Raw genomic sequence first — 18,569 nt, 5'->3', positions numbered from 1 at the left:
CCTTTCAATCGTAAATAGCTTTTAAAGAGCTAATGATTTAAAACCTTTTAAACGAATATTTTTAATAAATATTTTATGAAAGAATTTCTTTGAATAGTCTTCGTACTGTTTTCAAAGATGAACTAATGTTTAGTTTATTTATACTACGCAGTTTGCGCTCTATCGTTACGATAGAGAGAGAGAGAGTATCACGGTTTCACTTTGCAGAAAGAGTAAATCGATTCTGACGTTTTGTTCATTCTTCTTTCAAAGCTTAAATGTTTTAAATTCTATTTTAAAGGAACTTTTTAATTGAAAAACCTTTCAGTTTTTTCCTTTGGTCAAATAACATGTTTTTTTGACGAAATGTAATTGGGCTCTTCTCTTAGGTGCGAAATCAAGAGAGAAAGAGAGAGAGAGATAGAGACGGAGGGAGAGAGAGGAGAGAAAACGTTCCGTTCAAGCGGGTAACGTTGTTCTCGAGTTACTCTCGTCCCTAGTCTCTGTACGGGGAGAAAGGATAAAACGTTTTTAGTTTTTTATTCTCGTCCCCAGGCAATGTGCGGTGAGAGATTGAAAACGTAGTTTTGAAGGAACTAGTGTTTAGTCTCTTCCCCAGCCACTGAATTTTTTATCTTAAAATATGTTTACTGTTTTTTGCTGGTATTAATAAGCTTGCATTATACGACTGATTTCGCAATTACTACCTTTTGATGAGGGTAGAATTGCGTGCTTTAGGTAGAAATCAGTAAAAGTTTCGATTTCAGTGAAATAAGTGCAAAACAGAAAATCGAAGTGATAAAGTGATATTGCGCAAAGTGTTACAGTGTTGCGAACGAGGGTTCGTCTGTTCGTGCCTGTAGTTCACCTAGTCCGGGACCTCTTGCAAGCTCCCAAGCCCAGGGGAGAAGTAATGTCGAACGACTTATGGGTTCGAGAGGCCTTGATCAGCGAACAGACGTTTCCCTCTATGGTATCGGGTGTATCTTACCAAGATCTCCCCTACCATAAGGCGAGAGAGACGTTTTTCTCCTCATCATCTGAAGGCTTTTCGCATAAGAAACCTGTAACAAGGTTTCGAGGCCCTTAAGCGAAAGTCAGTCCTTTCAGGACAGGTCCAGCGTCCTGGTTGCAGCCATTAGGACAGCTCTGACCCTATGCAGTCATCGGAAAACTGCTCGCTGCCTAACAAAAGCGTAACACAGACTCCGAGAGTCCTTTTTTTGTTGGCAAAGTGTTGCGGTCACAGACGTTACCCTCGTCTCTTACCACAACCATTTCCGTTGATCCTTAATGGGTTGTACGGCAAGACATGCAGAATATGCTTGCCTCCCTTATGGAAGACTATTCTGCCGATTAGTCCGTTGAGTGTAGCCGTTTATCTCATCGATATCCTGGCTTTCAGCCAACCTAACGTTCCTTTGTGCATCCTGTTGACGTTGGCGTAGCTAAGTCACGTCAGTCAGGTTGTTTAGAACCACACTCGATGCGGTCTCGTGTGGTTTTTCAGCCACATTTGGACGTTAGGCCTCTTGCTGATGCTCCTGTTGACGTTCAGGACGTTCGCTAACAATCGGAGTTGACTTGTTTTGACGCTGTGCGTCAACCTCCGCATTCTAGAGTTGTTTTGACTGCTCAGTCTAGGCAGTCAAAGCAGTCTCGAGTGGACGCTGTGCGTCCTCACGCACCTGTTGTTGTTGACAGTTCAGTTGTTGACAGTTCACAGACTGTCAAGCAGTTACATGACGTTGCGTCCTGGTCCGCTACTAATGCACCAGTGCGTGTGGACTCTGCTTGTAAAGCATTGCCACCACGGTAGGTCTCTCCCTTGCTTGAGCCTCAGCTTTTATCGGACAAGGTTCCTGTAGATGAGGAAGTTGCTGTTCCCCCTCCTACTGATATTCCCTTGAGGACTCTGTCAGACGGAGAGGAGCCTAAAGCTGCTTAACCCTCTATGGACTTTAATTAAATCATGCTGATTTTTAAGGATCTTTGTCCGGATCTTTTTGTAACTGCTGCTCCTCGTTCGCCTAAACGTCAGAGCTTACACTAGGCCTAGCTACTTCGAAGCCGTTGTTTATAAGCTAGTGCTCTCTCGCTCTCCTAGAGAGCTTTACGTTTGCTAGGCGACTGGTTTATCACCAGGAGGAGTTTGGGGGATACAGCCTTTGCTTTCCCTTCTTTTAAACTGGCTTATAGAGCGAGAGTCTGATATGACACGAGAGAAGTTCTCGTCTTGGGAGTTCCTGCCTCTGCCCAGATAGACTTCTCAAATCTCGTAGACTCTCCCTGGCGCCTGGCCAGGAGACGCTCCAAGTTTTTTACAGGTCAACTTCAAAGCTGTTTTCGAGCCTTTGAAGTTTTGCTGTACAATTATGTCATGCATAAACAAGGCTTTCAGGGATGGAAAGCGGTACCGCCTCAGTCGCTAACCCCGTCTGTTGCCGCACCTGCAGTCCAAGCTTGCGTCCTTGATAGAGGACTTTAATGCGGAGAAGGTTGCTGCCGAACCTTCTGGCCAACAACCTTCCAACCGGTCGGTTGTGCGTCCTGTTGACGCTGAGGTAACCTTCTCGCGTCTACCAGTTGAGGTGGTTCCTCCACCGATGCGACCCAGTGTGGGTTGCCAGCCGCACGTTGACGTTAAGCGACGCTCGGAGGTGGTTGTTGACGTTCAGGACGTTCAACAACCAGCAGAGGTGACTTGTTTTGACGCGGTGCGTCAACCTCAGCAACCCGGTATGGTGTTGACTGCACAACCCAGACGGTCTAGACAGTCTCGGGTGGACGCTGTGCTTCCTCGCGCACCCATGGTTGTTGACAGTTCTCAGACTGTGCAGCAGTTCCATGACGTTGCGTCCGGCTCCGTCACGCATGCACCAGTGCGACCGGACTCAGCGAGCCAGACGTTGCCCACTCCGTTGCCGTTTCCTCATCAGTTTTCGGATGAGGAACTATCTGATGAGGACGTTGCTGAACAACAAGACGATCAGCCCCCAGAATAGATCAAGCCCTGCTATCCATCCAGAAGATGCTGAAGAAGGAACGCTGCTCAGTCAGGCTGTGGATGAGTCTGGTGGGGACGCTGTCATCCCTGGAACAGTTTGTATCACTAGGAAGACTACACCTCCGTCCTCTTCAATACCATCTGGCTTTTCACTGGAAAAACGACAAGACGCTAGAAGCGGTCTCGATCCCGATTTCCGGAAAGATAAAGTCTTGTCTGACTTGGTGGAAGGACAATATCAACCTAAGAGAGGGTCTTCCCCTGGCTGTTCAGACTCCCCACCACGTTCTCTTCTCGGACGCATCGGACTTGGGTTGGGGCGCGACACTGGACGGTCGGGAATGCTCAGGTCTGTGGAACTCGAGTCAGAGGAGCATGCATATCAACTGCAAGGAGCTGTTGGCAGTTCATCTGGCCTTGAAAAGCTTCAAGTCTCTCCTTCGAGGCAAAGTGGTGGAAGTAAACTCGGACAACACCACGGCCTTGTCGTACATCTCCAAACAAGGAGGTACCCACTCACTGACGTTGTACGAGATCGCAAGGGACCTGCTCATCTGGTCAAAAGGTCAAGACATCTCCCTAGTAACGAGGTTCATCCAAGGCGACTTGAACGTCATAGCAGATTGTCTCAGTCGGAAAGGGCAAGTAATTCCAACCGAATGGACCCTCCACAAGGATGTGTACAAGAGACTTTGGGCCACTTGGGGTAAACCATCCATAGTTCTCTTTACAACCTCGCTGACCAAGAGGCTTCCAATCTATTGCTCTCCAGTCCCGGACCCAGCAGCAATACATTAGATGCTTTCCTCCTAGATTGGTCACATCTGGATCTCTACGCATTCCCACCGTTCAAGATTGTCAACAAGGTACTGCAGAAGTTCGCCTCTCACGAAGGGACAAGGTTGACGTTAGTTGCTCCCCTCTGGCCCGCGAGAGAATGGTTCACCGAGATACTTCGATGGTTAGTAGACGTCCCAGAAGTCTTCCTCTAATGGTAGACCTTCTACGTCAGCCACACGTAAAGAAGGTACTCCAAAGCCTCCACGCTCTTCGTCTGACTGCCTTCAGACTATCGAAAGACTCTCGAGAGCTAGAGGCTTTTCGAAGGAGGCAGCCAGTGCGATTGCTAGAGCAAGGAGAGCGTCTACCATTAGAGTCTACCAATCGAAGTGGGAAGTCTTCCGAGACTGGTGCAAGTCAGTTTCTGTATCCTCGACCAGTACCTCTGTACAGTGAACCCTCGTTTATCGCGGTAGATAGGTTCCAGACGCAGCCGCGATAGGTGAAAATCCGCGAAGTAGTGACACCATATTTACCTACTTATTCAACATGTATATTTTGACTTTTAAAACCTTCCCTTGTACGTAGTACTGTTAACAAACTACCTTTTAATGTACAGAACACTTAATGCATGTACTACAGTACCCTAAACTAAAACAGGCACAAATATTAAAGGCAATTTTATATCATGCGTTTCCTAAACACGCTAAAAAGCACGATAAAAAATGGCAACCAATGTTTTGTTTACATTTATCTCTGATCATAATGAAGAAACAAACTGGAGGTAGAGCTTTGCTTATTACCCAGACATATTTCCCATACTTTTCCCTTAGAACTACATCACATCTTCCTACTTTAGATATATATATATATATATATATATATATATATATATATATATATATATATATATATATATATATATATGTGTGTGTGTGTGTGTGTGTGTACTGTATATATATATATATATATATATATATATATATATATATATATATATATATATATATATATATATATATATATATATATATATATTTATATGTATACACATATACATACCTACATATATACATAAATACATTCATACATATATATATATATATATATATATATATATATATATATATATATATATATATATATATATATTACTGTATATATATGGGTTATGGAAATAATCTGCGAAGTGGTGAATCCGCGATGGTCGAACCGCGAAGTAGCGAGGGTTCACTGTAGCTCAAATAGCTGATTTTCTCTTTTACCTGAGGAAAGGACGATCCCTTTCAGCTCCCACTATCAAGGGCTACAGAAGCATGTTGGCATCGGTCTTCCGGCATAGAGGCTTAGATCTTTCCAACATAAAGATCTGCAAGACCTCCTTAAGTCTTTTGAGACCACCAAGGAGCGTCGTTTGGCTACCCCTGGATGGAATTTAGACGTGGTACTAAGATTCCTCATGTCAGACAGGTTGGAGCCGTTACAATCAGCCTCCCTGAAAGATCTCACTCTTAAGACTCTTTTCCTGGTATGCTTAGCCTCGGCTAAAAGAGTCAGTGAGATTCATGCCTTCAGCAAGAACATCGGATTTTCGTCGGAAAAAGCCACTTGTTCCTGCAACTTGGTTTTCTAGCCAAAAATGAGCTGCCTTCTCGGCCTTGGCCTAAATCTTTCGATATTCCCAGCTTATCGGAGATCGTAGGCAATGAACTAGAAAGAGTCTTATGCCCTGTTAGAGCTCTTAAGTTCTATTTAAAGCGTACTAAACCTTTACGAGGCCAATCTGAAGCTTTATGGTGTTCAGTTAAGAAACCATCCTTGCCTATGTCAAAGAATGCTTGGTCAGACTTTATCAGATTGTTAATACGAGAAGCTCATTCACATCTGAGTAAGGAAGACCGAACTTTGCTTAAGGTGAAGACGCACGAAGTTTGAGCTGTAGCAACTTCCGTGGCCTTTAAGCAAAATATATCTCTGCAAAGTATAATGGACGCAACCTATTGGAGAAGCAAGTCAGTGTTCGCGTCATTTTACTTGAAAGATGTCCAGTCTCTTTACGAGAACTGCTACACACTGGGACCATTCGTAGCAGCGAGTGCAGTAGTGGGTGAGGGCTCAACCACTACAATTCCCTAATTCCATATCCTTTTAATCTGTCTCTTGAAATGTTGTTTTTTATGGGTTGTCCGTAAGGCTAAGAAGCCTTTCGCATCCTGGTTGATTTGGCGGGTGGTCAAAGTCATTTCTTGAGAGCGCCCAGATTAGGGGTTTGATGAGGTCCTGTTGTATGGGTTGCAGCCCTTGATACTTCAGCTCCTAGGGGTCGATCAGCATCCTAAGAGGATCGCAAGGCTCCGTAAGGAAGACGTACTTATAAGGCAGAGTAATCGTCTAAGTCGACTTCCTTACCAGGTACCTATTTATTTTGTTTTTGTTATTTTGATAACTTCTAAAATGAAATAAAAACTCTTAGCTCATAAGATGTAAACATATTTAACTGGTCTCTACCCACCACCCTGGGTGTGAATCAGTTATATATTCACCGGCTAAGTTAAATATTTAAAAATGATATTTTAATTATAAAATAAATTTTTGAATATACTTACCCGGTGAATATAAATTAAACGACCCTCCCTTCCTCCCCAATAGAGACGCAGTGGGATGAGGAGAAAATTGAGTCTTTGTTTACATGGAGTTTGGTATCTGGCCGACAGTTGGCGCTGATGGGCACACCCGCAACCTGTATAGCGATCGCTGGCGAGTTTTTTTGTACAGTTTTTTTGTCTGTCGAGCAACAGAGTTGCAGCTATATATTCACCGGGTAAGTATATTCAAAAATTTATTTTATAATTAAAATATCATATTATTACAAATTTGTCATATTGTTTTATTTGATAAATTGCTTTTTATATGGTGTATATGTAGTGAATGGTATCCTTTTTCTCTGGATTATAAACATTTCAAATGATTTTAATCTTAAATGTGTTACTTGTTAGTTCCTTGGAAGAAACTAATTGGCATCATCATTTGAGCCCAGACATAAGAACTGTAATCAACCCTTCAAAATCATCATTTATCATATTGTAACTTATGCATGATGCTGCAGTTTTTCCTCATGCAAAACTATTTTAGGTTATCATGCTAGGTAGGCTACTGTTCCATCATAGAAGGTATACAATATCTTGTGTTTCAATTCATGACACAAACCATTCGTTTCTTAAAAAATTGTTTAGTAAAACATAACTTTGAAATTTTCTATCAAGAAGTTTATATCAATTGTATATTTAGATTTGCATTTGATGTTAATAATTCTGATTGTTTCATTATGTTGTATTATGTAACAACATAAGGGTAAGGCAGTCTTATTTAACTAATGGAGTAACATTACCTATTTTCTAAAGTTCTACGAAGAGAACCACCTCTAGATAACTTGCAAAAAGAAAACTTTTGAAATAAAGAAATCAACTGTCTTTGGTAAGCCAAAAGAAACATGTCATTTGGGTATATACCTCAAAAGTATCAACATTTAGTAAAATATTTTCAGTTTCATAGTACAGGAGAGAAAAACTTATCAACTGATCAGTCAGTTAAGCTTCTGTAAAACAGGGGTTGGGCATATGAAGTCTCTCATTGCTTCCATATGGTCAAACACAATCTAAAAGGGTTGCCCTTTCCTTTGAATAGTAAGTGACAGTCATCTGGTCTAAACAGAGAAACTTTTAGGGCCACACCAAAGAGTGATGATTTGAGGGTAACCCACCATTTATGTTGTCGAGTTGTACCAGAAATGGTTCCTTTTACGGTTAGTTTTTTTTTTATTTTCAGGTAATGCATAAACCCTCTTAGCAACAGGTCTTAGTTGAATATAACTACAGTATTCCATATTAAAGCTGATCTATTTGATTTTCGAAGGTTATAGTCTTCTTGATTCAACAAATAAGGTTATCTATAGTCATCAACAAACCAGGCTTTCCTTGATATGGTAGTTCAACACTCAAGAAAGCATCCTCTGGTCAATTAAGTTAACAAAATTTTCCTTTTAAAAGAAGAATAGGCTCATCTCCTTTATACAGCTACTGTTTTTCCAAGGGGAGAATATGTAAAGCCTTATACTATGTATACCCGGAAATTATATGCATTTCTCAGCAATTTAATGGAATCTTTATACTGTACTGTACTGTGATTTTTCTCTAAAATATTTTGAAACCTCTTCCAGTGGGCCTTATTATTTCATAACTTTGTCCCACTGGAAGAGGTTGTATTCCACCATGGCCAGACATTAAGCTAGATGTTCTAAATCCAGCAAAATTAAACATAGTCAGTTTAGGGTTACATTCATAATCTTGACTTCCGTGCCCCTTTAGTCTATATCAATAATTATTTGTCCCAAAACACAATTGAATTCCTTACATCACAAAATGCCAAACAATTTAGATAACCAAGCAATGGAGAATGGACACATTGAAAATCATTGCTATATTACAACAATTTTGTGTGCTCATTATAATCTTGTCCTGAATCCAGGCAAAGTTATCTACAATTCCCTACTTACCATTCTCTGTATATGTGATGGTGTTAATTGTCATCATGCAATAGACCTTGGAGACATTTTCACAATTTTCATGAAGCAGAAATTACCTCTTTGTAATTACACAGTTAGCCTACTCTTGTGTACTTGGAAAATTTCTGTGCAGTCATTCATCATTCACTTGAATAGTTTTGAAATTGCCTAACATAGATGCATTGAATGAGATCAGAGAAGGGTATCTTCACTATGATCTTGAATGTCTTGAGTCAGTTTATATCCTGGGCATAAATCATTATAGAAACAGTGCTTTGTGGAAACTTGTTTCATCCTCTCAAGCTAAATAATGCTGCCGACTGAACACATTTTTCAAAGACTAGATTACTGTACTGTTAAAGATTTCTCGGGAGTTTCTGATTATGAAGGATGTTTTATTTAATTGATCTAATAGAGTGAATATTGTATAATGGTATATTTGTATTTAGATTTGTGGAAATACTTATAGAGATATCCTTAAGGGTTGGAAGAGTCATCAAATGTTAACCTTTTTTTGTATATTTTATTTTTACAGTGTGCCAAAGATGTCGCTGGATTTGCCATCATGTTCTTCATCGTATTCTTTGCCTTTGCCCAGTTAGGGTACCTACTCTTTGGAACACAGGTATGTATAGACTATTTTCAATGTAGAAATTTGTTAAAAGTCTCAAATCTACAATTTTTCTCAAAAGGCTAACAAAAAAAAAAATTCCATGTTAATGATGGTCTTGTTTACTAGACCAATGTTATTACTGTAAAAAAAAAGGTTTTAATAATATTAAAAGGTGATTTGAATTCACACATTTAGTAAAGCACATGATTGATAGTGAATTTTACAAAGGTGGAGTTACATGGCTGCAGATGCCTCAAAGACTTAACAATCCATTCAAGGATACAGTATACGTAATGATGATTTCCCAGTAGTGTCAGTTACTATAGCTAACCTATTCTTGGAATTACTATGAATAGTGCTATTCACAATCTCACCTACTGATTTATTCAAATGATTTTATCTGGTTTTTGAAGAAGTTCCCATAGTTGCTGGTGTTAAACTTTATTCCAATTGCCATCTAGTGGATTTTTCTGGGGGGCCTGTGACGGCCGGTGAGAAAGGTCCTTCCTTATACCTTTCCTAATATAAATCTTCCAAATATACTAGAGAAAGATAAAAGCATGGAATGCAGAGGTTACAACCCTCGCGCGAACACCTTGTAGGTGTCGTGTATTAAACAAAGGCGTGTGTAAACCACTATTCACAGGTTGTCTTCCATTTAGATAATCCCTTCATCAATGGGGAGGGCCGTGACAGGCCCTAGATAACATGGTTGAACTCCCCAACGACACCTACCACGCGCGCCCTCTAGGTCATCCTTCTTTAATTGGACTTCAAGCAAGCATAGTTTTTTTGGGCACAGTGTTTTTTCGAAGAATTTCTCGTTATTTCAACATGACTGACGTTGTTACTTCACCCTTACCAATGTTAAGTACCATAGTTTGTTTTGGCAGTTTTTGACAGTACCGGGCATTTGTTCTATTTCCATTATGGTGGTTTTTAGTTTTGGAAGCGATTGTCCTGCCGAGATATCGGCAGCCATTTTGGGTATGTTCGCTTCGGTAAATTTTCTAGTTAATTTTGCCCATCTGGTACTCTGTCGGATAGGTTATATCACTTACGTTTTATGGCCTTTTATGTTATCATTAATTATTATTAATTTTTACTATGGTATTTATTTGCTTGCAAGTCCAATTTGGACCTACGAAGAATAGCGATTTAAGATAGCGTTTTAAAGCACAGTAACGGTTTAAAGCTTAGCGTTTTAAAGCATAGAAACGATTTAAAGCTTAGCGATTTAGTCTGTTAATTTGTACCCTCCTGGAGGGTTCGTTTTAGACTATATCCTTGTTTTTTGGTTACGTTGTCGTTATTCTTCGTTATTACTATTACTAAGAAAAGCAATCAATTTTATTAAATTTCTTATTTATTGTGTGATGTTAATTTTTAATATGTAACCTTGAGAGCGAAAGCATAGAGTGCTCGTTTCCTGTTCTACAGGTATGAGTTATCCTTTCTCTCGTTTTCTTTGAGTAAGAGAGGTGAATTTCCCGTTCTCCGTTTTTATACGATCACGGGTTATTCAGGCCTCTTCTCAGTATCAGAATTGATGATAGTACGTTTAATATTATAAACGATTTATTGATGTGGTTACTGTTAATATAGCTAACACTATTATTAGGTACGTTAGTGTATGAGTCATTAATTGGGGTCGTTTTATACCGACACCCTTAGCTCCGCCTTGAGTTATGCTCCGCTATAATGGATACTCATTGGGTGAGAACTAGTTATCGTTCCGGAGCAGATTTTTGGAGTGCAACGGTGAAAGCCGGCACTCGGACTCCGGCTGAAGCCTTTTACACACGAACCTTTGTCATGTTTGATCACAATTACACAGTTAAGGCCCCCGTTTTCATCGTATCTCCGGCTTCACTGGAGATAACTCATTCATTGAGGATAATGTTATCGTACCGGAGACGGTCACGATTTCACGATGACGGGCCTTTGCTACCGGACCTCCGGTAAAAACAGAGATCAAGCAGGAGTCCAGAACCGGAGTTAACAGTGTGATATCGATGAAGTTTAGAGATTCATGCTATGTGGTTACTGGTTTTCTATTATAATTTCTTATTTTATTAAGGTGTTAGCTACTACCATACTCACACATTAATTAAGATTTAAGTGTTTCTGATTCATAAGTCAATGACAAGAATCTCAAGGAACATCCAGACTTATGTCTTCTTTCTTTTTACAGAAAGTCCGCTGCACTGCCAGGGGCTGCTCCGCTGCCTTTGCTGATTCCATGGGCCATGATCTATGCCGGGCCCATGCCCATTGCGCCATATCCTTCTCTCGGGAACCGGGACAAGCCCCCTATACGATATGGTTTCCGGAGGCATGCATGCTCTGCTATGGGCTGTCAGCCCTACTCCTGAGCGAGGAGGTAAGTTGGTTCTAGTGGCCCTGTTAATATTCTTTGCGAAGAATTAATTGCTCTTTGTATATTGACTTCAGTTTTGACTTCATCATTAATTCCCTCTCCTCTTTCAGGCTGATGATGAATCTCTCAGGGAGGCGAGAGCTACTCTCCGGACTTGGGTGTCAGGGTTTGGGAGGAATGCGCCTGCTGGCGCACCCTATCTTCTTGATGGAGACATGGCTTCTCGCCTATTCCCAGGCTCTACTACTGCAGCAGTTCCACCGGAGACAGCGGCCCCGTTAATTGAAGTGATTAGAGAAACCATTCTAACTGAGGAAGAGGTTTTAGTGACGGAGGCTGGGCCCTACCTAGGTCTGGACGAGGAACCCATGGATGAGCAGGTAGGTGGTGTTGAGTTGGTGGACCCCCTTTCACCCCACACTCCTTCCTCTTCTACTTCCTTTCACGGCTTTGATAAACCTACGGCTTCTACTCTAGGTTCCTCCATTCCTGTACGACCCAAGGTGAAGCCACTACGTACCTTTAAGCCTTCAGCTTTGCCATTATCAGTGTCACCGGTTCCGGGACCCTCAAAGGATCCTGATGTTCATATTGCTATACCTAAAACCGTGACTCCTAAGAAGTCAAAGTCTACTAAGTCCAGGGCTTCGTTAGAGGATCAAGCTCGGGAGCCCCCTTTATCCGCCGCCATGGTCAGGGATATTGTGAAAGAGCAGATACAACAATATCTTCAACAGTCTAGGGCAGACCGAGGAGCTATGACGGAGCTCAAAGATATGGTGGCAAGTCTCATCCGTTCCGGAACTCAGATGCCCCCTCCTTCAGCCCCGGACGCATCGAAGTTACCTCCCTTCGAGAAAAACAACCCTTGGAGGTTTGCCTTACATGCTCCATATATTGATGGTGCCATAACTCTAGAGGGCATAGGCACCCGTCCTCTAGAGGACTTAGAATTTTACCCTCCGGGACTAGAATTCCCATTCAACGGCTTCGTGCGATTGAAAGAACATGCCTTGGTTAGGTTAGACAAGGTACCGAAGGAAACGGTAATATTCCCTAAAGAGCAGGCCCAATCTTTCTGGGCCAGGACGTTGTCAGACTGGGGTTGCACTAATTCCAAGCTCACCCCACACAAAGGAGCCTACACCATATTTACAGCTTCTCCAGGTATTACCTTGCCTATTACAGATAAAGTGGCAGCTCTTACTTTTCAGGCTATCAAAGAAGGTTCTGCCATGCCAGCTCTTAAAGAGACCGATCCCACCTCCATGCTCATTCCGAGTACCGTTACTATCTGGGATGATGCCCCCGCTACTTTCACAGTAGGGAAGTTAGACCCAGACTGTGCCTCTAATCTGTTCTCCGAGAAGCTTCCTAAATTACCAGATATTCTTCTCAAGACTGAGTTTGAGGCACGGAATAGGTTGGCTAGGTCTCTCCACTCCATTACCTCCGTGGAGTCCCTAACCTCACTTTACCCGACCGAGACCATGTTCCGGATATTCACAAAGAACCTGTCTCTGTCCTTCCAAATCGACTTACACGAGTTTTGTTCGGCTCGGGTTAGTTGCAGGAAGCACGTTCTTTCTGAGGCCACGATCAGGCATGAACCGAATAGGCTGATAGCTTCCCCCTGCTGGGGTAAGAACCTTTTTCCTCAGGAGGAGGTGAACAAGGTACTACAAGACGCTGCGAGAGCAAATCAAAATTTGCAAGTGAGGTGGGGCCTCACTGCCAAAAAGAGGGTTGAAGGGCAAAAACAAAACTTCTTCAGGAAGAAACAGAGGTTTGCCCCTTACAAGACGAGCCGAGGTCACTACCAACAATCGTCGATTGCCCACTCGTCTTCACAGTCTCCCACTGCTTCGTCTCCTCTACAGCCGAAACACCCTCAACAGGTGGTCTACCTCACTGCTCCCCCAGGTACCCAACCCAACCCCGTTTGGATGCCCTCACCCGCATACATCCCTAGCTACGGACCCTCAGGTTCCTTTCGTGGACACCAGAGAGGTAGCTTCAGGGCTAGAGGACAGTTCCGTCAACGAGGCGGACCTAGGACAAGGGGTTCTCGAGGAGGGAAAGAACCTAGATTCACTCCCTCGCAATGATATAGTTCCGGTAGGGGGGAGACTTTACCACTTTCGAGACCGTTGGACCTTCAGTCCGTGGGCTCACAGCATAGTCTCCAAAGGCTTGGGGTGGAAATGGTCACAAGGTTCCCCTCCTCCACCAGTGACCTTCTTCCAGAGACCCACATCCATTCTGAGAGAGTACACCACCGAGTTACTACAGAAAAAAGCAATCAAACGGGTTCGATCGCTGAAGTTCCAAGGCCGCCTGTTCACAGTTCCGAAGAAAGGCTCGTCGGCATTGAGAGTGGTCCTGGACTTGTCAAAGCTAAATTCTTACATCCTCTGCGACAAGTTCCGGATGTTGACCATCTCTCAGGTACGTACCCTGCTTCCCCGTGGGGCCGTCACCACCTCTATCGATCTTACCGACGCCTATTATCATGTACCAATAGCTCGAAACTTCTCTCCTTACCTAGGTTTCCGTCTAGGCAGGAAAGCCTTTGCATTCAAAGTCATGCCCTTCGGCCTCAACATTGCACCCAGGATATTCACGAAACTGGGAGAGACGGTGCTAGAACAACTCAGGAACCAAGGGATTCAGATCGTTGCTTATCTGGACGATTGGCTTATTTGGGCTCGGTCAGCCCTGGAGTGCAACAGAGCTACGAAGAAAGTACTTCGTTTTCTCGCCAACCTGGGATTTCGGGTCAATCTCCAAAAATCCCGCCTACTTCCATCAGACCGCTTCGAATGGTTAGGCATACAATGGGACCTTGCACGGCACAAGCTGGTTCTACCTCCCAAAAAGGTAAGAGAAATAGCTTCCAAGGTCAAGAATTTTCTAAAACACAGGCAGGTGTCCAGAAGAGCCTTAGAAAGAATCCTCGGCCTTCTGCAATTCGCCTCAGTAACAGATCGCCTATTGAAAGCCAAACTCAAAGACATCAATCGAGTTTGGAGAAAGAGAGCCACAGTACCTTTAAGAGACAAGGTCTCGAAAATCCCCTCTGTCTTGAAAATGAGATTACAGCCATGGTCCGAATCGAAGAACCTTTCCAAATCGGTTCCTCTTCAATTCCCACCCCCACAAGTGACAATTCATACAGACGCGTCTCTGAGTGGATGGGGGGGTTACTACGAACGTCAGATGTTTCAGGGCTCTTGGTCACCCGCCATGAAACACTTCCACATCAATGTTCTCGAAGCCATGGCAGTGTTCTTGACCCTGAAGAGGCTCTCTCCTCCGAGGTCGACCCACATCAGAGTAGTGTCAGACAGCACAGCCGTAGTACACTGCATCAACAGAGGAGGATCCAAGTCGCCCAACCTGAATCAGATCCTGGTCACTATCTTCACCTTGGCAGCAGAAAAGAACTGGTTCCTGTCAGCAACCCACCTAGCGGGAGTCCAGAATGTGATAGCGGACTCACTATCCAGGATGAAACCACTGGAATCAGAATGGTCTCTGGACATAATTTCATTCCAGTGGATACTCAGGCTGGTTCCGGGCCTTCAGGTAGATCTATTCGCAACTCGGATGAATCACAAACTTCCTTGTTATGTGACACCAAACATGGACCCTCAGGCTTATGCCATAGACGCATTAACCCTGGATTGGAACCATTGGAGGAAGATTTACCTATTTCCACCAGTGAATCTTCTAATGAAAGTATTGCACAAACTACGCTCCTTCCGGGGGACAGTGGCCTTAGTAGCACCTCACTGGCCAAAGAGCAGTTGGTTTCCTCTCCTCCTCGAGCTGAAACTCCGACCCTTCCGGATTCCATTCCCCAAACTAACCCAAGTAATTCAAACACAGACTGTGTCAGATTCCTCAAGGATAGCCAAAACCCTAACTTTGTGGACTTCATGAAGTTTGCAGCGCATAAAGACGCAAACATTGACCCAGAAAACGTTCTCTTCATCGAAGCGGACAAAAGGGACTCGACAATTCGTCAATATGATTCGGCTGTTAAGAAATTAGCAGGTTTCTTAAAGAATTCAGACCACACTCGTATGACTCCGAATTTAGCCATCTCGTTCTTTAGGTTCTTATTTGACAAGGGCTTGGCAGCTAGCACTATAACTACCATCAAGTCAGCTCTGAAGAAGATATTCCTGGTTGGGTTTAACATTAATCTAGCTGATTCCTATTTCTCATCTATTCCAAAAGCATGTGCTAGGCTTCGGCCGTTGGATCGGCCACAAAAAGTCTCTTGGTCTCTGAACAATGTCCTCAAACTCGCGTCGGACACTGACAACGAGTCCTGCTCTTATATCACTCTGCTTAGGAAGACGTTATTTCTATCAGCTATGGCCTCAGGTGCTAGAATCTCAGAACTAGCAGCGCTCTCACGTAACCCGGAAAACATAGATTTCCTCCCTACAGGCGAAGTACTGCTTACCCCAGACAGAGCTTTCCTAGCAAAAAATGAGGACCCGCAAAATAGGTGGTCCCCTTGGAAGATCATCTCTCTTCCCCAGGATCCTTCGCTGTGTCCAGTCACTACTCTCAGGACCTTTTTAGCTAGATCTGCCACCCGCTCGTCTGGCCCCTTATTTATCAGGGAACAAGGTGGTACTTTGACCATTCAAGGTATCAGACAACAAATCCTCTACTTCATTAAACATGCTAACCCGGAATCATTTCCCCATGCTCATGATATACGGTCAATAGCTACCTCTATCAATTACTTCCAGAACATGGACTTTGATGACCTTAAAAAATACACGGGTTGGAAGTCTCCTATGGTTTTCAAACGCCACTATCTAAAGAACTTACAGGCCCTTAAATACCCTACGGTTGCAGCGGGGAGTCTTATCTCCCCCCATTAATCTCTGATTTTTTCTTTATTCCATCTCTTCTCTCCTCCCTCCTGACCACCTCTCACACCACGTCGCCACTCTCCTGGGTGGTTCGTTAGCCCTAAGTTATTTTGCCATGTTTAATTGTTATGATTTAACTGTTATTGTAATTATCATTCCTGTAAAGTTTAGATATGCTTAGACATGTAAGGTTGATTCCTTTCACGACGGGACACTCAGGTGATCCCTGGTCCTCATATTATTTTAGCATTACATCCCCTATGCCTATGGCTAGTTTATGATTTATGTTTACTTACAGTATTATATTATTGCCTTACATGGTGTTTGTTTTCTCCTTATTATGTTATTAATTTATTGGGCTTGGAAGGCATTCTCTGGTACATTCTCACCGGCCGTCACAGGCCCCCCAGAAAAGGGATTTTGACGAAGGAAAAATCTATTTCTGGGAAGAGGCCTGTGACGCCCGGTGAAACCCTTCCCGGTTATTTGATACGGACCCCACCCCTCTTTTTCCTTGCCAAGCCATATGTTCTTGCAGAAGGATGTCCTAGAGGGCGCGCGTGGTAGGTGTCGTTGGGGAGTTCAACCATGTTATCTAGGGCCTGTCACGGCCCTCCCCATTGATGAAGGGATTATCTAAATGGAAGACAACCTGTGAATAGTGGTTTACACACGCCTTTGTTTAATACACGACACCTACAAGGTGTTCGCGCGAGGGTTGTAACCTCTGCATTCCATGCTTTTATCTTTCTCTAGTATATTTGGAAGATTTATATTAGGAAAGGTATAAGGAAGGACCTTTCTCACCGGGCGTCACAGGCCTCTTCCCAGAAATAGATTTTTCCTTCGTCAAAATCCCTTAATTTTGTACCATTAGCAAATCACTTATTTTGATAACCAGCCCCAAGTCCAGGACATTTATGGGGATAATGAAGAGGAGGGGACTCTATAACAAAACTTGAGGCACACACTTAATCTTTTTTCCAAGAAAAGAATATTCCATTGATGATAACTCTTAATTTGCTGTTACTTAGCTAATCTTTTATCTAATATCTTCCTTCAACTTTGATACCCAGACTCCCCTCCTTTTACTATTATATTTTATGTGGTATCTTTTCAAATATTGCTGAAAATCTAGATTCAGTATACAGTTCAGTAATACCTCAGTTTACGATTAACTATGAATACAAGCAAATTGGTATAAGAGCATACAAATTCAAATCGGTTATAATTATTATACTGTATTTATCTGAGAACAATTTTCCATCCATATGTGCATTTTTTGTTGACAAGTACCAACAACACTTGTATATGATGTGCAGAAATCAGTCATTGAATACTCAAATGTAACCCAGGCAGTGTTCACAAGTATTTTACCCAATTTTATTTTGCATTAGCTTACACCCCCCGTGGTTAAAGCCTGACTCATCTACTCTCCGAGAAGCATTAGTAGAAATAGGTAGTATGTTGACCAAAGCATCAGCTACCCATTGAAATTCTACCACTAGAGAGTTATTGGGTCCTTTGACTGGCCAGATAGTACTACATTGGATCTCTAGTTACTACTCATTTTTCCTTTGCCTACACATACATCAAATAGTCTGGCCTATTCTTTACACACACTCCTCTTTCCTCATACACCTGGCAATACGAAGATGACTGAAAAATTCTTCTTCACTCAAGAGGTTAACTACTGCATTGTAATTGTACAGTGTCTACATTCCATTTGGTAAGGGTAGAAGAGGCTCTTTCGCTATGGTAAGAAGCACTTCCAGAAGGACATGTCAAAGTCAAACCATGGATCTCTAATCTTGGGTAGTGCCATAGCCTCTGTACCAAGGTCTTCCACTGTCTTGGGTTAGAGTTCTCTTGCTTGATGGTACACTCAGGCACACTATTCTATGTTTCCTTATTTCCTTTCCTCACTAGGCTATTTTCCCTGTTGACAAGGTATAAGTAGTCATCTCTTGATAGGTTCCTAATCAAAGCTAAATGTTAGAGTGTAACTCAAGTGATTCAGTTAGTGATATTGAACGTTGTTCAAGAGGGAGAACTTTCAATAAAGTTCTCATGGAGGAAGATATTTTTCCATGTAGTAAACCCCTCTGTTTCTTCGTCCTCTCTTGTTTCTCTCACGCCAGCCATGACTCTTCTCATAGGTAAAGTGTGAGTTAGTTTGTCAATAAATTTATTTTTTATAGTTAATTATCAATTTGCAATAATTTTTTATAGTAAGGGCTATAAATTCTTCAATTCAGTAATATCAGTGACAAACCTTTAAAAATGAGTTTATATGAGTATTTATAGACGTGTGAAATACATCAAGTGAATTTCATTTGTTTTGTATGGAA

General features: G+C 42.4%; 1 protein-coding gene across 1 annotated transcript in view; it reads left to right on the top strand.

The window, feature by feature from the left end:
- The window catches only part of LOC137654680 (polycystin-2-like), a 93,693-nt gene that overhangs the window by 16,687 nt on the left and 58,437 nt on the right, over window positions 1–18,569 (top strand). Inside the window, exon 9 of the mRNA XM_068388549.1 lies at window positions 8,863–8,952. Within this exon, the coding sequence (XP_068244650.1) occupies window positions 8,863–8,952 (90 nt within the window). The remainder of the gene's footprint in view (window positions 1–8,862; window positions 8,953–18,569) is intronic.

Source organism: Palaemon carinicauda, chromosome 15 (assembly GCF_036898095.1).
Source record: "Palaemon carinicauda isolate YSFRI2023 chromosome 15, ASM3689809v2, whole genome shotgun sequence".
Classification (NCBI taxonomy): domain Eukaryota; kingdom Metazoa; phylum Arthropoda; class Malacostraca; order Decapoda; family Palaemonidae; genus Palaemon; species Palaemon carinicauda.
The sequence above is the reverse complement of the archived record's forward strand: the minus strand, read 5'-3'. Positions and strand labels throughout refer to the sequence as shown.